Below are 23,348 nucleotides of genomic sequence, written 5' to 3' on the forward strand. Positions count from 1 at the left end.
GAAGGGGGTGTAGCATTTGACTCAAGTGCTACATGTTGGCCTCTTGTAAGTTATTGATGACGTTGAAAAGTAATGGGACCATAGCGAATGGAAGGGTGGTCGGTCCCATATAATAATAGATGAATTAAAGGGGGCGCCAATGATGGCAGAACATACGGTAACTTGAGCAAACATCAAGAAGTGGCTTCTGCCCAATTTCTTCCATAGCATTGGTGACACAATCGAAACTTCAACAGATTTAGTGGCAGGCACCAAATATCACAAGATAGTGGCAAAGACCTAATTTTCCATGAAATGTACCATATGAACTCAAGCAATAATTGGGATGATTCCATGTTTGACACTTTCCTGATTGGTAGCCAACAAAATGATCCAGCTTCGCTTGGGCGCACCTGGCAGCTAAGTCTAGTATTTTGTTATGAAAAGTACAATTGGAAAAGCCACGCCAATGTCTATTGTATTCTGTTAAAAGTTGTTCCTCGAGACCAATTATTGAGAGTTCACACACTGCACGTATAACTCTACGGTTAATATGTTTTCAAACAGTCAATAAAGGGTTTTTTGCTGACCGGATTTTCATGTGTAAGTTTAACACTCAGGAAATGTATTACCCATGTGTGTTGGCATTTTTTCAAAATGTTTTCGACACTCGGGACAATATCTTATTCTCATAGTGCACACACGTAGACATACACTATTCTTCTTTGAAATAAATATTTAACATATAGTCCCAAATGTACACTCTTTATTCTCCCTTCAAATTACACACAATCTTTTGAAGTACATATTTTACCTATAGTCCCAAACGTACATACCCATTATTCTCCCTTCAAACTACACACTATCTTTTGAAATACATATTTTACCAATATTCCCAACTGCACATACATTTATTCTCTCCTCAAATTACACACTTAACAGTTTACCTGATCCACCACATAAGAACACATCCTCACAAAGTTCTTCAATAGATGCTAATCACATGATTCTTCGTCTCTTGTAACTAACCATCACTTTACCTTTAGGCCCTGGAATGAATTTGTCCCATTCCTCCTTCGGGAAAGGGGAGATCAATTCGAGCTCAAAGTTCCTCAGCAAATGGCTCCATATCACCTTAATTTGCGTGTAAGCAAAATCCTCTCCCAAGCAGAAGTGCCTCCCAGCGCTAAATGGTGTATAAGAGAACTTGCCACCAACTTTGTCTTCCTCTCTCCCTGGACCAAACCTACTTGGATCATATACATCCGGATCCTTATAGATGTATGGTAGCTTGCTGCTAACTGTAGTGCAGGTTGCTAAGGTATGTCCTTGAGGGATATCAATTCTATTGCCTTCTCTTGTTTGCACACTGAAGCTCTTGCTTGCATGGCGGATCAGCAGAATTGCTCGAGAGTGCAACCTCAGTGCCTCTTTGATGCAGCAATGCAAGGTTCCCATCTCTTGCAAGATGGTGTAGTCTATATGTTCCCCATGACGTTCCATGATCCGTTTCTGCTCTTCGATAGCAGCAGCCAAGTAGCTTTCTTCATGACTGAGCAGACAAGCTCCTGTCCAGGTACTGGTGGCGGAGCTCGTGTGTTGTGCTGCAAACATCATACAAATGAGCAGCCCCGCGATCTCATTCTCAGTCATGGAGCGGCCATTGATGTATTTGGAGTCTACAAATTTCTGTAGCACATCATTCTCAGCCTGGCCTGAACTCCTACGTGATCTCACGACCTCATGGATCATCTCTCCCAGCTTAGCACGAGCTTTGTCACGACGATGGTGTGGTGGGATAGGGAGATATGGGAAGAAGAGGCTGATCAAGTGGAAGCCATTATCAAAAATATCATGGGCGAGTGTGGATACTTCTTCAAACATATTCTCTCGGAACTGTTTTCCAAGCAAGCATCGATTTGCGATCAGCAAGATCAGGTTCCCCATCTCATGCTTTATGTCAACGACACCATGCTGCCCCCATTTTGTGAAGTAGTCCTGCACAAATTTTATTTTGAGATAAGACACCCCCTAGAAGGAAATGATAAAACAAAGGAGTGTGATCACATGAAATAGAGAAAAAAGGACCACCAAATGATAATGACATGAAAAAATGATGAAGAGTAGGATGATAGCAGATATATGTTGCTTACCTCCACTTCCTTAACCATGGAATCAACATGGCCTCTCAAGTTCATTGGCTTTATCGAATCGAGGCAAAAGCTAATCTGCCTGCTCCTAGTAGCCAAGTCCACATCGTACAAAACCCCTCGGCCAAAAACAGGCACCGTGACTTTGTAGATATCGGACTGCCTGATCTCTGATTCTGAGCCTTGGAAGAAATGGGATGTGACCTCTGGGCCAACCAGGAAGGTCACCTTCTTCAGCCCAAAAAGACTTATTGTGGACACACTACCCATCTTTGTGTGTAGGTCTTGAATCACGGCAGATAGGCCCTTGGATAGAAATGTAGGCAAATATGTTGACAGTGAAACTGTTGGAATTTTGCTAGTAGGCCTTTGGCCCAAAGCCCAACTAAAATTCTGAAATTCTCTTGGCCCATTCATGCACACATGTGAGTGGAGTGAGTGAGGCTAAAGTTTAGTCCCACCTTGGAAGTTGAGAGAGAGTTGCACCTATTTATAAGGTGAGCTCTTCTACCACTTGTATGAGCATCAGAAGAGGAGACCTACACGCGCGCTCCTCCTCCTCGCCCGCCTCGCCATGCCTCGTCACGACGCGCCGCGGGTTGCGGGATTGAGCCGAGCTGAGGACAGAGCTATGCACGTTGTCTATATTTTTGCTGCATGGGAAAACTAATGAGTCATTAATTAATAATTAACGGACGCGTTAATTACTGAACCGTTTCCGATTCTTTTGGATCGTGACGACTCGGACGTGGGGTTTACTCCCACGACCTACCCGGCCCGCAATATATAGTCAGGCAGACGTCTACCCTAGCCGCCGCTTCGTATGGTTTCTCATCACCGTTCCAGATCATTGCGCCGCCAAGCTAGTCTTCTCCATCCCTCCTTCCGTCGTGCACCGCGAGGAGGGACAGCAGGCCTCCGGAACCCCGCCTCTCGTGATCCTGTACGGGAGAGGGGCGATCAGGTTTTTGGGGAGCGCACTCGCGCGACTGCTGGCAGCGACGACTTCGTGAACGACGACTTCTTCCCCGACCGCGGCAACCTCATCCTCGACGACATGGGCGACAACATCAACGCTGGCGGTGCTGCACCCGCTGCACCGTATGTGATTCTATCCTTCCTATTCGAGATCGTGGTAGAATTCATGTTTCTAGTATGTGCCCTAGATGTGATATGTTCATCTGCTATGCTAGTTCACATGATTAGTTTAATCTCTGCTGCTGTGGTCATGATTTATATTCTGTTTACTCAGATTAAATCTCGTAGTAATTTGCTCATATTTCCAACAATCCAAAAACTTGATTATAGGCAATTTACTCCGAGTGGTTTTGCTGCGCATCTGAAACCGCCTGCCTTTAAGGGGGCGCAATATAAGAGGTGGCGCACGAGAGCAGTCTACTGGTTTCAGACCATGGGCTGCTATGATGCCACCAAGGGCAAGCCTGAGGGCGATCTTAATCCAGCACAGCTGGAAGCTTTTGAGAAGATCGATACCCTCTTTAAAGGCGCTCTTCTGAGTGTTCTTGATGACTCCATTGTGGATTCGTATATGTCGTTTGACAACGGCAAGGACATGTGGGCTGCGCTCGAGGCCAAGTTTGGTGCCTCGGACGCCGACAGCGAGTTGTACGTCATGAAGCAATTCTATGACTACAAGATGACTGATGAGCGCCCTGTTGTACAGCAGGCTCATGAGATACAGTCGCTCGCAAAAGAACTTGAGTACTTCAAGTGTGTGTTGCCGGACAAATTTATTGCCGGAGGCATCATTGCCAAGCTTCCACTTTTGTGGAACAATTTTGCTACTTCCCTGAAACACAAGAGACAGGAGTTTTCCGTTGCGAATCTCATTGGTACTCTTGATGTTGAAGAGAAGGCGAGAGCAAAGGACACACGTGCTCGAGTTGCTGAGGGAGGTTCTAGTGCCCACATGGTACAGAAGAAGAACTCCCAGCCCAACAAGTACAAAAACAATAAGAACAAAACTCAGGGCAAAGGCAAGTTTGATACAAAGAATAAGCCATCACATTCTACCAACTTCAAGAAGAATTCTCATAAGAAGGGGAAGGGACTTTGCCATGTCTGCGGTGATCCTAATCACTGGGCTCCAAAGTGTCCTAACCGCTTTGAGGAGCGCGAACATGAGAAGAGCGGCAAGTCCGCTAATGTTGTCATCGGTGATACTGATATGAAGGAATCAGGGTACGGTATTTTTCCTACCATCCTTTCAGTATTTCAATCCCCTGATTGGTTAATTGACACCGGTGCCAATGTACATGTTTGTGCTGACGCCTCCATGTTTTCTTCTTACCAGGCAACAGGGACTTCACCCGGGCTGATGGGGAACGGGTCACATGCCATCGTTCGAGGTGTTGGTACGGTCGATCTGAAGTTTACTTCGGGGAAGACTGTGCGTCTGAAGAACGTTCATCATGTGCCGTCCATCAATAAAAATCTCGTTAGCGGTTCCCGTCTATGTCGAGATGGTTTTAAGTTGGTTTTCGAATCCAATAAAGTTGTAATTTCTAAGTGTGGACAATTTGTTGGAAAAGGCTATGAGTGCGGAGGCTTGTTCCGCCTATCTTTGTCAGATATTTGCACTAAAGTTATTAATAATGTTTGCCACAATAATGAGTCTGATATTTGGCATTCACGACTTTGTCATATTAACTTTGGTTGCATGACGCGGTTAGCCAATATGAATTTAATTCCGAAAATCTCTACTGCAAAGGCTCCAAATGCCAAGTATGTGTGCAAGCTAAGCAACCTCGCAAGTCCCATAAGACTGCAGAGGCAAGAGACTTGGCGCCACTAGAGCTTATACATTCTGAGCTTTGTGAGATGAATGGCGTGTTGACAAAAGGTGGAAAGAGATACTTCATGACGTGATTGATGACTCCACTAGATATTGTTATGTGTATCTTCTGAAATCAAAAGATGAGGCTTTGACTTTCTTTAAAAACTATAAAGCTGAGGCAGAGAACCAACTTGATCGAAAATTAAACGGCTTAGGTCCGATCGTGGTGGAGAGTATTTTTCCAATGAATTTGATCTGTTTTGTGCGGAACATGATATAATCCATGACAGGACGCCTCCCTACTCACCCCAGTCAAATGGGGTAGCCGAAAGAAAGAACCGAACTCTAACTGATATGGTTAACACCATGTTAGACACTTTGGGTCTATCCAAGGAATGGTGGGGGGAGGCGCTAATGACTGCGTGTCATGTCCTAAACGAGTTCCCACAAAGCATAAGACCATGACTCCATTTGAGGAATGGGGAAGGAAAAGGTTGAAACTCTCTTACCTACGTACTTGGGGTTGTTTGGCGAAAGTCAATATACCAATTCCCAAGAAGCGCAAGCTTGGACCAAAAACCATGGATTGTGTTCTTCTAGGCTATGCTTTTCATAGCATCGGCTATATATTTTTGATAATAAAATCTGAGGTATCCGACATGCATGTTGGTACGATTATGGAATCAAATGATGCAACTTTCTTTGAGGACATATTTCCTATGAAGGATATGTCGAGTTCATCAAATCAGGAGATACCTACTCCATCTAGTGAGGAATTCACTATAATTCCTGAACCCACCATTGCGATGGAACACGTTGAGAATCCTGTTGAGGGTAACCATGGAACTCCTGTGAGGAGTAAGAGACAGAGGACTGCAAAGTCTTTTGGTGATGATTTCATTGTGTACCTCGTGGATGACACACCCAGGACTATTTCAGAAGCCTATGCATCTCCTGATGCTGACTACTGGAAGGAAGCTGTACGTAGCGAGATGGATTCCATCTTAGCTAACGGTACCTGGGAGATCACTGACCGTCCATATGGGTGCAAACCTGTAGGATGTAAGTGGGTGTTCAAGAAGAAGCTTAGACCTGATGGTACGATTGAAAAGTACAAGGCACAACTTGTGGCCAAGGGTTATACCCAGAAAGAAGGTGAAGACTTCTTTGATACTTACTCACCCGTGGCTAGACTGACCACAATTCGGGTGCTACTATAACTGGATGCCTCACATGGTCTTCTCGTCCATCAAATGGACGTTAAGACGGCTTTCCTTAATGGAGAGTTGAAGGAGGAAATTTACATGGATCAGCCAGATGGTTTTGTAGTACCTGGTCAGGAAGGAAAGGTGTGCAAGTTATTAAAGACTTTATATGGCCTTAAACAAGCTCCTAAGGAGTGGCATGAGAAGTTCGAAAGAACATTAACTGCTGCCGGCTTTGTAGTAAACGATGGTGACAAGTGCGTGTACTATCGCTATGGTGGGGGCGAAGGAGTTATTCTTTGTCTGTATGTCGACGACATATTGATCTTTGGAACCAAACTTGATTTAATCAAGGAGGTTAAGGATTTCTTATCTCGCTGTTTTGAGATGAAGGATCTAGGAGTAGCTGATGTTATCTTAAACATCAAGCTGTTGAGAGATGAGAATGGTGGGATCACACTGCTTCAGTCTCATTATGTGGAAAAGGTCTTGAGTCGTTTTGGGTATAGCGACTGCACGCCTTCTCCAACTCCATATGATGCTAGTGTGTTGCTTCGAAAGAATCGACGGATTGCTAGAGATCAACTGAGGTATTCTCAGATTATTGGCTGGCTTATGTATTTGGCGAGTGCCACGAGGCCTGACATCTCTTTTGCTGTGAGCAAGCTGAGTCGGTTTGTGTCAAAACCGGGAGATGATCATTGGCATGCGCTTGAGAGAGTTATGCGCTATTTGAAAGGCACCGCGAGCTATGGGATTCACCACACGGGGTATCCAAGGGTACTGTAGGGTTATAGTGACTCAAACTGGATATCTGATGCTCATGAGATTAAGGCCACAAGTGGTTATGTTTTTACACTTGGTGGTGGCGCTGTTTCCTGGAAGTCTTGCAAGCAGACCATCTTAACGAGGTCAACTATGGAAGCAGAACTCATAGCATTAGACACTGCCACTGTTGAAGCAGAGTGGCTTCGTGAACTCTTGATGGACTTACCTATGGTTGAAAAACCAATACCCCCTATCCTGATGAACTGTGATAATCAAACTGTGATCGTCAAGATAAACAATTCTGAGGACAATATGAAGTCCTCAAGGCATGTGAAGAGGAGATTAAAATCTGTCAGAAAATTGAGGAACTCCAGAGTTATTACATTGGATTATATCCAAACGTCGAAAAACTTGGCAGATCCCTTCACAAAGGGTCTATCACGTAATGTGATAGATAATGCATCGATGGAGATGGGATTGAGACCCACCGCATGAGTTGTCCATAGTGGTAACCCACTCTATGTGATCGGAGATCCCGTGAAGTAGAAGTGGGAGACAAGCTGTTGGTCAGCTGGGAGGAGAGTATCCCTATATTGATTATCCCACTCCGTGAAGATGCAATACTCTCCTGATCTGCATGGCAGGTTGATACTTATCTTAATGTGTTCCAAGTGGCTTATTCGGGTAAGTAGAGATGTTGTCCTGCAGAACATCTTCTGAGGAACACACCTATATGAATTTGACTGTCAACGTCGCAGTCTGTGGGAATTGGGTGTTCTCTAATAAATTCATGAAAGGCCCTGGAGTATGACGTATACGCTCCACTCGCGGGGAAGCCTTGCGGCAGCCCAGTATCGGTCAAGAATTTGTGTGAAACTAGTTTCACAAAAAACTTGTAGTTCAAGGCATAGTCCACTATTCAAGTTGTGATCTAGTGTAGCATAAATTTCTAAGTGGAAGTTCAACTTCACAGTCTCCACTAAACACCGATATATAAAACAATGTTTTGGAACTAAATGATGAGATGTGCCAATGAGACTTTGTGGGGGATTGTTGGAATTTTGCTAGTAGGCCTTTGGCCCAAAGCCCAACTAAAATTCTGAAATTCTCTTGGCCCATTCATGCACACATGTGAGTGGAGTGAGTGAGGCTAAAGTTTAGTCCCACCTTTTAAGTTGAGAGAGAGTTGCACCTCTTTATAAGGTGAGCTCTTCTACCACTTGTATGAGCATGAGAAGAGGAGACCTACACGCGCGCTCCTCCTCCTCGCTCGCCTCGCCACGCCTCGTCACGATGCGCCGCGGGTTGCGGGATTGAGCCAAGCCGAGGACAGAGCTATGCACGTTGTCTATATTTTTGCTGCATGGGAAAATTAGCGAGTCATTAATTAATAATTAACGGACGCGTTAATTACTGAACCGTTTCCGATTCTTTTGGATCGTGACGACTCGGACGTGGGGTTTACTCCCACGACCTACCCGGCCCGCAATATATAGTCAGGCAGACTGAAGGAAATATGCCATAGAAGCAATAATAAAGTTATTATTTATTTCCTTATATCATGATAAATGTTTATTATTCATGCTAGAATTGTATTAACCGGAAACATAATACATGTGTGAATACATAGACAAACAGAGTGTCACTAGTATGCCTCTACTTGACTAGCTCGTTAATCAAAGATGGTTATGTTTCCTAACCATATACATGAGTTGTCATTTGATTAACGGGATTACATCATTAGGAGAATGATGTGATTGACATGACCCATTCCATTAGCTTAGCACCCGATCGTTTAGTATGTTGCTATTGCTTTCTTCATGACTTATACATGTTCCTATGACTATGAGATTATGCAACTCCCGTTTGCCGGAGGAACACTTTGTGTGCTACCAAACGTCACAACGTAACTGGGTGATTATAAAGGAGCTCTACAGGTGTCTCCAAAGGTAAATGTTGGGTTGGCGTATTTCGAGATTAGGATTTGTCACTCCGATTGTCGGAGAGGTATCTCTGGGCCCTCTCGGTAATGCACATCACATAAGCCTTGCAAGCATTGCAACTAATGAGTTAGTTGCGAGATGATGTATTACGGAACGAGTAAAGAGACTTGCTGGTAACGAGATTGAACTAGGTATTGAGATACCGACGATCGAATCTCGGGCAAGTAACATACCGATGACAAAGGGAACAAAGTATGTTGTTATGCGGTCTGACCGATAAATATCTTCGTAGAATATGTGGGAGCCAATATGAGCATCCAGGTTCCGCTATTGGTTATTGACCGGAGACGTGTTTCGGTCATGTATACATTGTTCTCGAACCCATAGGGTCCGCACGCTTAAGGTTTCGATGACAGTTATATTATGAGTTTATGAGGTTTGATGTACCGAAGAGTTCGGAGTCCCGGATGAGATCGGGGACATAACGAGGAGTCTCGAAATGGTCGAGACATAAAGATCGATATATTGGACGACTATATTCGGACATCGAAAAGGTTCCGAGTGATTCAGGTATTTTCGGAGGTACCGGGGAGTTACGGGAATACGAGGAAGAAGCAATGGGCCTTAATGGGCCTTAGTGGAAAGGACCGGGAGGTGGCGCGCGCCCCTCCCAAGCCCAGTCCGAATTGGACAAGGGGTTTGGGGCGCGGCCCCTCTCTCCCTTCCTTCCCCTCTTCCCCCCTTTCCCCCCTTCTCCTAGTTGGACTAGGAAAGGTGGAAACCTACTCCAACTAGGAGTAGGAATCCTACTCCTCCTTGGCACGCCCACAAGGGCCAGCCGGCCTCCCCCTTGCTCCTTTATATACGGGGGCAGGGGGCACCCCATAGACACAAGTTGATCCACGTGATCATATTCTTAGCCGTGTGCGGTGCCCCCTTCCACCATAATCCTCGATAATATTGTAGCGGTGCTTAGGCGAAGCCCTGCGACGGTAGTACATCAAGATCGTCACCACGCCGTCGTGCTGACGGAACTCTTCCCTGACACTTTGCTGGATCGGAGTCCGGGGATCGTCATCGAGCTGAACATGTGCTAAAACTCGGAGGTGCCGTAGTTTCGGTGCTTGATCGGTCGGGCCGTGAAGACGTACGACTACATCAACCGCGTTGTGCTAACGCTTCCGCTGTCGGTCTACAAGGGTACGTAGATCACACTCTCCCCTCTCGTTGCTATGCATCACCATGATCTTGCGTGTGCGTAGGAAATTTTTTGAAATTACTACGTTCCCCAACAGTGGCATCCGAGCCTAGGTTTTATGTGTTGATGTTATTTGCACGAGTAGAACACAAGTGAGTTGTGGGCGATATAAGTCATACTGCTTACCAGCATGTCATACTTTGGTTCGGCGGTATTGTTGGACGAAGCGGCCCGGACCGACATTACGCGTACGCTTACGCCAGACCGGTTCTCCCGACGTGCTTTGCACAAAGGTGGCTAGCGGGTGACAGTTTCTCCAACTTTAGTTGAACCGAGTGTGGCTATGCCCGGTCCTTGCGAAGGTTAAAACAACACCAACTTGACAAACTATCGTTGTGGTTTTGATGCGTAGGTAAGATTGGTTCTTGTTTAAGCCCGTAGCAGCCACGTAAAACTTGCAACAACAAAGTAGAGGACGTCTAACTTGTTTTTGCAGGGCATGTTGTGATGTGATATGGTCAAGACATGATGCTAAATTTTATTGTATGAGATGATCATGTTTTGTAACCAAGTTATCGGCAACTGGCAGGAGCCATATGGTTGTCGCTTTATTGTATGCAATGCAATTGCGCTGTAATGCTTTACTTTATCACTAAGCGGTAGCGATAGTCGTGGAAGCATAAGATTGGCGAGACGACAACGATGCTACGATGGTGATCAAGGTGTCGCGCCGGTGACGATGGTGATCATGACGGTGTTTCGAAGATGGAGATCACAAGCACAGGATGATGATGGCCATATCATATCACTTATATTGATTGCATGTGATGTTTATCTTTTATGCATCTTATCTTGCTTTGTTTGACGGTAGCATTTTAAGATGATCTCTCACTAATTATCAAGAAGTGTTCTCCCTGAGTATGCACCGTTGCGAAAGTTCTTCGTGCTGAGACACCACGTGATGATCGGGTGTGATAGGCTCTATGTTCAAATACAACGGGTGCAAAATAGTTGCAGACGCGGAATACTCAGGTTATACTTGACGAGCCAAGCATATACAGATATAGCCTCGGAACACGGAGACCGAAAGGTCGAGCGTGAATCATATAGTAGATATGATCAACATAGTGATGTTCACCAATGAAACTACTCCATCTCACGTGATGATCGGACATGGTTTAGTTGATTTGGATCACGTGATCACTTAGAGGATTAGAGGGATGTCTATCTAAGTGGGAGTTCTTAAGTAATATGATTAATTGAACTTTAATTTATCATGAACTTAGTCCTGGTAGTATTAGCATATCTATGTTGTAGATCAATAGCTCACGCTGTTGCTTTCATATGTTTATTTTGATATGTTCCTAGAGAAAATTGTGTTGAAAGATGTTAGTAGCAATGATGCGGATTGGATCCGTGATCTGGGGTTTATCCTCATTGCTGCACAGAAGAATTATGTCCTTGATGCACCGCTAGGTGACAGACCTATTGCAGGAGCAGATGTAGACGTTATGAACGTTTGGCTAGCTCAATATGATGACTACTTGATAGTTTAGTGCACCGTGCTTAACGGCTTAGAATCGGGACTTTAAAGACGTTTTGAACGTCATGGACCATATGAGATGTTTCAGGAGTTGAAGTTAATATTTCAAGCAAATACCCGAGTTGAGAGATATGAAGTCTCCAACAAGTTCTATAGCTAAAAGTTGGAGGAGAAGCGCTCAACTAGTGAGCATGTGCTCAGATTGTCTGGGTACTACAATTGCTTGAATCAAGTGGGAGTTAATCTTCCAGATAAAATAGTGATTGACAGAATTCTCTAGTCACCATCACCAAGTTAGTAGAACTTCGTGATGAACTATGATATGCAAGGGATAACGGAAACGATTCCCAAGCTCTTCATAATGCTGAAATTGACGAAGGTAGAAATCGAGAAAAACATCAAGTGTTGATGGTTGACAAGATCACTAGTTTCAAGAAAAGGGCAAAGGGAAGAAAGGGGAACTTCAAGAAGAACGGCAAGCAAGTTGCTGCTCAAGTGAAAAACCCAAGTCTGGACCTAAGCCTGAAACTGAGTGCTTCTACTGCAAAGGGACTGGTCACTGGAAGCGGAACTATCCCAAGTGATTGGCGGATAAGAAGGATGGCAAAGTGAACATAAGTATATTTGATATACATGTTATTGATGTGTACTTTACTAGTGTTTATAGAAACCCCTCAGTATTTGATACTAGTTCAGTTGCTAAGATTAGTAACTCGAAACGGGAGTTGCAGAATAAACAGAGACTAGTTAAGGGTGAAGTGACGATGTGTGTTGGAAGTGGTTCCAAGATTGATATGATCATCAGCGCACACTCCCTATACTTTTGGGATTAGTGTTGAACCTAAATAAGTATTATTTGGTGTTTGCGTTGAGCATGAATATGATTTGATCATGTTTATTGCAATACGGTTATTCATTTAAGTAAGAGAATAAATTGTTGTTCTGTTTACATGAATAAAACCTTATATGGTTACACACCCAATGAAAATGGTTCGTTGGATCTCGATCATAGTGATACACATATTCATAATATTGAAACCAAAAGATGCAAAGTTAATAATGATGGTGCAATTTATTTGTGGCACTGCCATTTAGGTCATATTGGTGTAAAGCGCATGAAGAAAATCCATACTGATGGGCTTTTGGAATCACTTGATTATGAATCAGTTGATGCTTGCGAACCATGCCTCATGGGCAAGATGACTAAGACTCCGTCCTCCAGTACAATGGAGCGAGCAACAGATTTGTTGGAAATCATACATACTGATGTATGTGGTCCGATGAATATTGAGGCTCGTGGCAGGTATCATTATTTTCTGATCTTCACAGATGATTTAAGCAGATATGAGTATATCTACTTGATGAAACACAAGTCTGAAACATTTGAAAAGTTCAAAGAATTTCATAGTGAAGTGGAGAATCATCGTAACAAAAATGAAAGTTTCGACGATATGATCGCAGAAGTAAAATATTTGAGTTACAAGTTTGGCCTTCAGTTAAAAACAATGTGAAATAGTTTCACTACTCACGCCACCTGGAACACCACAGCATAATGGTGTGTCCGAACGTCATAACCGTACTTTATTAGATATGGTGCGATCTATGACGTCTCTTACCGATCTACCAATATCGTTTTGGGGTTATGCATTAAAGACAACTGCATTCACGTTTAAAAGGGCACCATCTAAGTCACCATCTAAGTCCCTTGAGACAACACAATCTGAACTGTGGTTTGACAAGAAACCTAAGCTGTCGTTTATTAAAGTTTGCGGTTGCAATGCTTATGTGAAAAAGTTTCAACCTGATAAGCTCAAACCCAAATCGGAGAAGTGCATCTTCATAGGATACCCAAAAGAAAAATGTTGGGTACACCTTCTATCACAGATCCGAAGGCAAGATGTTCGTTGCAGAGAATGGATCCTTTCTAGAGAAGGAGTTTCTCTCGAAAGAAGTGAGTGGGAGGAAAGTAGAACTTGATAAGGTAATTGTACCTTCTCCCTTATTGGAAAGTAGTTCATCACAGAAATCTGTTCCTGTGACTACTACACCAATTAGTGAGGAAGCTAATGATAATGATCATGTAACTTCAGATCAAGTTACTACCGAATCTCGTAGGTTAACCAGAGTGAGATCCACACTAGAGTGGTACGGTAATCCTGTTCTAGAAGTCATGTTACTAGACCATGACGAACTTGCGAACTATGAGGAAGCGATGATGAGCCCAGATTCCGCGAAATGGTTTGAGGCCATGAAATCTGAGATATGATCCATGTATGAGAACAAAGTATGGACTTTGATGGATTTGCCCGATGATCGGCAAGCCATAGAAAATAAATGGATCTTCAAGAGGAAGACGGACGCTGATAGTAGTGTTACTATCTACAAAGCTAGACTTGTCGAAAAATGTTTTTGACAAAGTTCAAGGTGTTGACTACGATGAAATTTTCTCACTCGTAGTGATGCTTAAGTCTGTCCAAATCATGTTAGCAATTGCCGCAATTTTATGAAATCTGGCAAATGGATAAACAAAACTACATTCCTTAATGGATTTAAAGAAGAGTTGTATATGATACAACCAGAAGGTTTTGTCAATCCTAAAGGTGCTAACAAAATATGCAAGCTCCAGCGATCCATCTATGGACTGGTGCAAGCATCTCGGAGTTGGAATATACGCTTTGATAAGTTGATCAAAGCATATAGTTTTATACAGACTTGCGGTGAAGCCTGTATTTACAAGAAAGTGAGTGGGAGCACTACAGCATTTCTGATAAGTATATGTGTATGACATATTGTTGATCGGAAATAATGTAGAATTATTCTGCAAAGCATAAAGGAGTGTTTAAAAGGATTTTTTCAAAGAAAACCTCGGTGAAGCTGCTTACATATTGAGCATCAAGATCTATAGAGATAGATCAAGACGCTTGATAAGTTTTTTTTCAATAAGTACATACCTTGACAGGATTTTGAAGTAGTTCAAAATGGAACAGTCAAATAAAGAATTCTTGCCTGTGTTACAAGGTGTGAAATTGAGTAAGACTCAAAGTGCGACCACGGCAGAAAATAGAATGAGAATGAAAGTCATTCCCTATGCCTCAGCCATAGGTTCTATAAAGTATGCCATGCTGTGTACCAGATCTATTGTATACCCTACACTGTGTTAAGCAAGGGAGTACAATAGTGATCTAAGAGTAGATCACTGGACAGCGGTCAAAAATATCCTTAGTGGAATATTTCTCAATTATGGAGGTGACAAAAAGGTTCATCGTAAAAAGTTACGTCGATGCAAGTTTTGACACAGATCTGGATGACTCTAGGTCTCGATCTAGATACATATTGAAAGTGGGAGCAATTAGCTAGAGTAGCTCCGTGCAGAGCATTGTAGACATAGAATTCGCAAAATACCTACGGATCTGTATGTGACAGACCCATTGACTAAAATTATCTCACAAGCAAAACATGATCACACCTTAGTACTCTTTGGGTGTTAATCACATAAACGATATGAACTAGATTACTGACTCTAGTAAACCCTTTGGGTATAGGTCACATGACAATGTGAACTATGGGTGTTAATCACATGGTGATGTGAACTATTAGTGTTGAATCACATGGCGATGTGAACTAGATTATTGAATCTAGTGCAAGTGGGAGACTGAAGGAAATATGCCCTAGAAGCAATAATAAAGTTATTATTTATTTCCTTATATCATGATAAATGTTTATTATTCATGCTAGAATTGTATTAACCGGAAACATAATACATGTGTGAATACATAGACAAACAGAGTGTCACTAGTATGCCTCTACTTGACTAGCTCGTTGATCAAAGATGGTTATGTTTCCTAACCATAGACATGAGTTGTCATTTGATTAACGGGATTACATCATTAGGAGAATGATGTGATTGACATGACCCATTCCATTAGCTTAGCACCCGATCGTTTAGTATGTTGCTATTGCTTTCTTCATGACTTATACATGTTCCTATGACTATGAGATTATGCAACTCCCGTTTGCCGGAGGAACACTTTGTGTGCTACCAAACGTCACAACGTAACTGGGTGATTATAAAGGAGCTCTACAGGTGTCTCCAAAGGCAAATGTTGGGTTGGCGTATTTCGAGATTAGGATTTGTAACTCCGATTGTCGGAGAGGTATCTCTGGGCCCTCTCAGTAATGCACATCACATAAGCCTTGCAAGCATTGCAACTAATGAGTTAGTTGCGAGATGATGTATTACGGAACGAGTAAAGAGACTTGCCGGTAACGAGATTGAACTAGGTATTGAGATACCGACGATCGAATCTCGGGCAAGTAACATACCGATGACAAAGGGAACAAAGTATGTTGTTATGCGGTCTGGCCGATAAAGATCTTCATAGAATATGTGGGAGCCAATATGAGCATCCATGTTCCGCTATTGGTTATTGACCGGAGACGTGTCTCGGTCATGTCTACATTGTTCTCGAACCCGTAGGGTCCGCACGCTTAAGGTTTCGATGATAGTTATATTATGAGTTTATGAGTTTTGATGTACCGAAGGAGTTCGGAGTCCCGGATGAGATCGGGGACATGACGAGGAGTCTCGAAATGGTCGATACGTAAAGATTGATATATTGGACGACTATATTCGAACATCGGAAAGGTTCCGAGTGATTCGGGTATTTTCGGAGGTACCGGTGAGTTACGGGAATACGAGGAAGAAGCAATGGGCCTTAATGGGCCTTAGTGGAAAGGACCAGGAGGTGGCGCGCGCCTCTCCCAAGCCCAGTCCGAATTGGACAAGGGGTTTGGGGCACGGCCCCTCTCTCCCTTCCTTCCCCACTTCCCCCCTTTCCCCCCTTCTCCTAGTTGGACTAGGAAAGGTGGAAACCTACTCCAACTAGGAGTAGGAATCCTACTCCTCCTTGGCGCGCCCACAAGGGCCAGCCAGCCTCCCCCTTGCTCCTTTATATACGGGGGCAGGGGGCACCCCATAGACACAAGTTGATCCACGTGATCATATTCTTAGCCGTGTGCGGTGCCCCCTTCCACCATAATCCTCGATAATATTGTAGCGGTGCTTAGGCGAAGCCCTTGGACGGTAGTACATCAAGATCGTGACGACTCGGACGTGGGGGATTGTTTTGGAACTAAATGATGAGATGTGCCAATGAGACTTTGTGGGGGATTGTTGGAATTTTGCTAGTAGGCCTTTGGCCCAAAGCCCAACTAAAATTTTGAAATTCTCTTGGCCCATTCATGCACACATGTGAGTGGAGTGAGTGAGGCTAAAGTTTAGTCCCACCTTGGAAGTTGAGAGAGAGTTGCACCTATTTATAAGGTGAGCTCTTCTACCACTTGTATGAGCATCAGAAGAGGAGACCTACACGCGCGCTCCTCCTCCTCGCCCGCCTCGCCATGCCTCGTCACGACGCGCCGCGGGTTGCGGGATTGAGCCGAGCTGAGGACAGAGCTATGCACGTTGTCTATATTTTTGCTGCATGGGAAAATTAATGAGTCATTAATTAATAATTAACGGACGCGTTAATTACTGAACCGTTTCCGATTCTTTTGGATCGTGACGACTCGGACGTGGGGTTTACTCCCACGACCTACCCGGCCCGCAATATATAGTCAGGCAGACGTCTACCCTAGCTACTGCTTCGTATGGTTTCTCATCACCGTTCCAGATCATTGCGCCGCCAAGCTAGTCTTCTCCATCCCTCCTTCCATCGTGCACCGCGAGGAGGGACAGCAGGCCTCCGAAACCCCGCCTCTCGTGATCCTGTACGGGAGAGGGGCGATCAGGTTTTTGGGGAGCGCACTCGCGCGACTGCTGGCAGCGACGACTTCGTGAACAACGACTTCTTCCCCGACCTCGGCAACCTCATCCTCGACGACATGGGCGACAACATCAACGCCGGCGGTGCTGCACCGGCTGCACCGTATGTGATTCTATCCTTCCTGTTCGAGATCGTGGTAGAATTCATGTTTCTAGTATGTGCCCTAGATGTGATATGTTCATCTGCTATGCTAGTTCACATGATTAGTTTAATCTCTGCTGTTGTGGTCATGATTTATATTCTGTTTATTCGGATTAAATCTCGTAGTAATTTGCTCATATTTCCAACAATCCAAAAACCTGATTATAGGCAATTTACTCCGAGTGGTTTTGCTGCGCATCTAAAACCGCCCGCCTTTAAGGGGGAGCAATATAAGAGGTGGCGCACGAGAGCAGTCTACTGGTTTCAGACCATGGGCTGCTATGATGCCACCAAGGGCAAGCCTGAGGGCGATCTTAATCCAACACAGCTGGAAGCTTTTGAGAAGATCGATACCCTCTTTAAAGGCGCTCTTCTGAGTGTCTTGATGACTCCATTGTGGATTCGTATATGTCGTTTGACAACGGCAAGGACATGTGGGCTGCGCTCGAGGCCAAGTTTGGTGCCTCGGACGCCGGCAACGAGTTTTACGTCATGGAGCAATTCTATGACTACAAGATGACTGATGAGCGCCCTGTTGTACAGCAGGCTTATGAGATACAGTCGCTCGCAAAAGAACTTGAGTACTTCAAGTGTGTGTTGCCGGACAAATTTGTTGCCGGAGGCATCATTGCCAAGCTTCCACCTTCGTGGAACGATTTTGCTACTTCCCTAAAACACAAGAGACAGGAGTTTTCCGTTGCGGATCTCATTGGTACTCTTGATGTTGAAGAGAAGGCGAGAGCAAAGGACACACGTGCTCGAGTTGCTGAGGGAGGTTCTAGTGCCCACATGGTACAGAAGAAGAACTCCCAGCCCAACAAGTATAAAAACAATAAGAACAAAATTCAGGGCAAAGGCAAGTTTGATACAAAGAACAAGCCATCACATTCTACCAACTTCAAGAAGAATTCTCATAAGAAGGGGAAGGGACTTTGCCATGTCTGCGGTGATCCTAATCACTGGGCTCCAAAGTGTCCTAACCGCTTTGAGGAGCGTGAACATGAGAAGAGCGGCAAGTCCGCTAATGTTGTCATCGGTGATACTGATATGAAGGAATCAGGGTACGGTATTTTTCCTACCATCCTTTCAGTATTTCAATCCCCTGATTGGTTAATTGACACCGGTGCCAATGTACATGTTTGTGCTGACGCCTCCATGTTTTCTTCTTACCAGGCAACAGGGACTTCACCCGTGCTGATGGGGAACGGGTCACATGCCATCGTTCGAGGTGTTGGTACGGTCGATCTGAAGTTTACTTCGGGGAAGACTGTGCGTCTGAAGAACGTTCATCATGTGCCGTCCATCAATAAAAATCTCGTTAGCGGTTCCCGTCTATGTCGAGATGGTTTTAAGTTGGTTTTCGAATCCAATAAAGTTGTAATTTCTAAGTGTGGACAATTTGTTGGAAAAGGCTATGAGTGCGGAGGCTTGTTCCGCCTATCTTTGTCAGATATTTGCACTAAAGTTATTAATAATGTTTGCCACAATAATGAGTCTTATATTTGGCATTCACGACTCTGTCATATTAACTTTGGTTGCATGACGCGGTTAGCCAATATGAATTTAATTCCGAAAATCTCTACTGTCAAAGGCTCCAAGTGCCAAGTATGTGTGCAAGCTAAGCAACCTTGCAAGTCGCATAAGACTGCAGAGGCAAGAGACTTGGCGCCACTAGAGCTTATACATTCTGATCTTTGTGAGATGAATGGCGTGTTGACAAAAGGTGAAAAGAGATACTTCATGACGTTGATTATGACTCCACTAGATATTGTTATGTGTATCTTCTGAAATCAAAAGATGAGGCTTTGACTTTCTTTAAAAACTATAAAGCTGAGGCAGAGAACCAACTTGATCGAAAATTAAACGGCTTAGGTCCGATCGTGGTGGAGAGTATTTTTCCAATGAATTTGATCTGTTTTGTGCGGAACATGATATAATCCATGACAGGACGCCTCCCTACTCACCCCAGTCAAATGGGGTAGCCGAAAGAAAGAACCGAACTCTAACTGATATGGTTAACACCATGTTAGACACTTTGGGTCTATCCAAGGAATGGTGGGGGGAGGCGCTAATGACTGCGTGTCATGTCCTAAACGAGTTCCCACAAAGCATAAGACCATGACTCCATTTGAGGAATGGGGAAGGAAAAGGTTGAAACTCTCTTACCTACGTACTTGGGGTTGTTTGGCGAAAGTCAATATACCAATTCCCAAGAAGCGCAAGCTTGGACCAAAAACCATGGATTGTGTTCTTCTAGGCTATGCTTTTCATAGCATCGGCTATATATTTTTGATAATAAAATCTGAGGTATCCGACATGCATGTTGGTACGATTATGGAATCAAATGATGCAACTTTCTTTGAGGACATATTTCCTATGAAGGATATGTGGAGTTCATCAAATCAGGAGATACCTACTCCATCTAGTGAGGAATTCACTGTAATTCCTGAACCCACCATTGCGATGGAACATGTTGAGAATCCTGTTGAGGGTAACAATGGAACTCCTGTGAGGAGTAAGATACAAAGGACTGCAAAGTCTTTTGGTGATGATTTCATTGTGTACCTCGTGGATGACACACCCAGGACTATTTCAGAAGCCTATGCATCTCCTGATGCTGACTACTGGAAGGAAGCTGTACGTAGCGAGATGGATTCCATCTTAGCTAACGGTACCTGGGAGATCACTGACCGTCCATATGGGTGCAAACCTGTAGGATGTAAGTGGGTGTTTAAGAAGAAGCTTAGACCTGATGGTACGATTGAAAAGTACAAGGCACGGCTTGTGGCCAAGGGTTATACCCAGAAAGAAGGTGAAGACATCTTTGATACTTACTCACCCGTGGCTAGACTGACCACAATTCGGGTGCTACTATCACTGGCTGCCTCACATGGTCTTCTCGTCCATCAAATGGACGTTAAGACGGCTTTCCTTAATGGAGAGTTGAAGGAGGAAATTTACATGGATCAGCCAGATGGTTTTGTAGTACCTGGTCAGGAAGGAAAGGTGTGCAAGTTATTAAAGACTTTATATGGCCTTAAACAAGCTCCTAAGGAGTGGCATGAGAAGTTCGAAAGAACATTAACTGCTGCCGGCTTTGTAGTAAACGATGGTGACAAGTGCGTGTACTATCGCTATGGTGGGGGCGAAGGAGTTATTCTTTGTCTATATGTCGATGACATATTGATCTTTGGAACCAAACTTGATTTAATCAAGGAGGTTAAGGATTTCTTATCTCGCTGTTTTGAGATGAAGGATCTAGGAGTAGCTGATGTTATCTTAAACATCAAGCTGTTGAGAGATGAGAATGGTGGGATCACACTGCTTCAGTCTCATTATGTGGAAAAGGTCTTGAGTCGTTTTGGGTATAGCGACTGCACGCCTTCTCCAACTCCATATGATGCTAGTGTGTTGCTTCGAAAGAATCGACGGATTGCTAAAGATCAACTGAGGTATTCTCAGATTATTGGCTGGCTTATGTATTTGGCGAGTGCCACGAGGCCTGACATCTCTTTTGCTGTGAGCAAGCTGAGTCGGTTTGTGCCGAAACCGGGAGATGATCATTGGCATGCGCTTGAGAGAGTTATGCGCTATTTGAAAGGCACCGCGAGCTATGGGATTCACTACACCGGGTATCCAAGGGTACTGGAGGGTTATAGTGACTCAAACTGAATATCTGATGCTGATGAGATTAAGGCCACAAGTGGTTATGTTTTTACACGTGGTGGTGGCGCTGTTTCCTGGAAGTCTTGCAAGCAGACCATCTTAACGAGGTCAACTATGGAAGCAGAACTCATAGCATTAGACACTGCCACTGTTGAAGCAGAGTGGCTTCGTGAACTCTTGATGGACTTACCTATGGTTGAAAAACGAATACCCCCTATCCTGATGAACTGTGATAATCAAACTGTGATCGTCAAGATAAACAGTTCTAAGGACAATATGAAGTCCTCGAGGCATGTGAAGAGGAGATTAAAATCTGTCAGAAAATTGAGGAACTCCGGAGTTATTACGTTGGATTATATCCAAACGTCGAAAAACTTGGCAGATCCGTTCACAAAGGGTCTACCATGTAATGTGATAGATAATGCATCGATGGAGATGGGTTTGGGACCCACCGCATGAGTTGTCCATAGTGGTAACCCACTCTATGTGATCGGAGATCCCGTGAAGTAGAAGTGGGAGACAAGCTGTTGGTCAGCTGGGAGGAGAGTATCCCTATATTGATTATCCCACTCCGTGAAGATGCAATACTCTCCTGATCTGCATGGCAGGTTGATACTTATCTTAATGTGTTCCAAGTGGCTTATTCGGGTAAGCAGAGATGTTGTCCTGCAGAACATCTTCTGAGGAACACACCTATATGAATTTGACTGTCAACGTCGCAGTCTGTGAGTATTGGGTGTTCTCTAATAAATTCATGAAAGGCCTTGGAGTATGACGTATACGCTCCACCCGCGGGGAAGCCTTGTGGCAGCCCAGTATCGGTCAAGAATTTGTATGAAACTAGTTTCACAGAAAACTTGTAGTTCAAGGTATAGTCCACTATTCAAGTTGCGATCTAGTGTAGCATAAATTTCTAAGTGGAAGTTCAACTTCACAGTCTCCACTAAGCACCGATATATAAAACAATGTTTTGGAACTTAATGATGAGATGTGCCAATGAGACTTTGTGGGGGATTGTTGGAATTTTGCTAGTAGGCCTTTGGATCAAAGCCCAACTAAAATTCTGAAATTCTCTTGGCCCATTCATGCACACATGTGAGTGGAGTGAGTGAGGCTAAAGTTTAGTCCCACCTTGGATGTTGAGAGAGAGTTGCACCTCTTTATATGGTGAGCTCTTCTACCACTTGTATGAGCATGAGAAGAGGAGACCTACACACGCGCTCCTCCTCCTCGCTCGCCTCGCCACGCCACGCCTCGTCATGACGCGCCGCGGGTTGCGGGTTGCGGGATTGAGCCGAGCCGAGGACAGAGCTATGCACGTTGTCTATATTTTTGCCGCATGGGAAAATTAATGAGTCATTAATTAATAATTAACGGACGCGTTAATTACTGAACCGTTTCCGATTCTTTTGGATCGTGACGACTCGGACGTGGGGTTTACTCCCACGACCTACCCGGCCCGCAATATATAGTCAGGCAGACGTCTACCCTAGCCGCCGCTTTGTATGGTTTCTCATCACCGTTCCAGATCATTGCGCCGCCAAGCTAGTCTTCTCCATCCCTCCTTCCGTCGTGCACCGCAAGAAGGGACAACAGGCCTCCGGAACCCGCCTCTCGTGATCCTGTACGGGAGAGGGGCGATCAGGTTTTTGGGGAGCACACTCGCGCGACTACTGGCAGCGACGACTTCGTGAACGACGACTTCTTCCCCGACCTCGGCAACCTCATCCTCGACGACATGGGCGACAACATCAACGCCGGCGGTGCTGCACCCGCTGCACCGTATGTGATTCTATCCTTCCTGTTCGAGATCGTGGTAGAATTCATGTTTCTAGTATGTGCCCTAGATGTGATATGTTCATCTGCTATGCTAGTTCGCATGATTAGTTTAATCTCTGCTGCTGTGGTCATGATTTATATTCTGTTTATTTGGATTAAATCTCGTAGTAATTTGCTCATATTTCCAACAGAAACAACACTCACAATAGGTGGAAGTGAAGGCCCCTCTTGGTGCAGAGTTCTTCTTTTGATCATTTTGATGGTGAGGAAGAAAATTGCTATGGTGAGACATGCTGCGACACTGGTGGTTTGATCCATGTTGGTCGCCGTCGTCAAACTAACCAGCCTAACACA

General features: G+C 44.3%; 1 protein-coding gene across 1 annotated transcript; it reads right to left on the bottom strand.

Moving 5' to 3' along the window:
* Positions 1–791: 791 nt before the first annotated feature.
* On the bottom strand, positions 792–23,334 carry LOC125516273 (obtusifoliol 14-alpha demethylase-like). Its single transcript, XM_087536001.1, has 4 exons — positions 23,190–23,334; position 22,704; positions 2,133–2,473; positions 792–1,977 (listed from the first exon to the last, which is right to left on the bottom strand). The coding sequence occupies exons 1-4, from the start codon at positions 23,310–23,312 to the stop codon at positions 979–981; spliced, it is 1,464 nt and encodes a 487-aa protein (XP_087392127.1). The 5' UTR covers positions 23,313–23,334; the 3' UTR covers positions 792–978.
* Positions 23,335–23,348: the final 14 nt, after the last annotated feature.

Source organism: Triticum urartu, chromosome 7A (assembly GCF_056163025.1).
Source record: "Triticum urartu cultivar PI428250 chromosome 7A, HENAU_Tu73, whole genome shotgun sequence".
NCBI classification, from domain to species: Eukaryota; Viridiplantae; Streptophyta; class Magnoliopsida; order Poales; family Poaceae; genus Triticum; species Triticum urartu.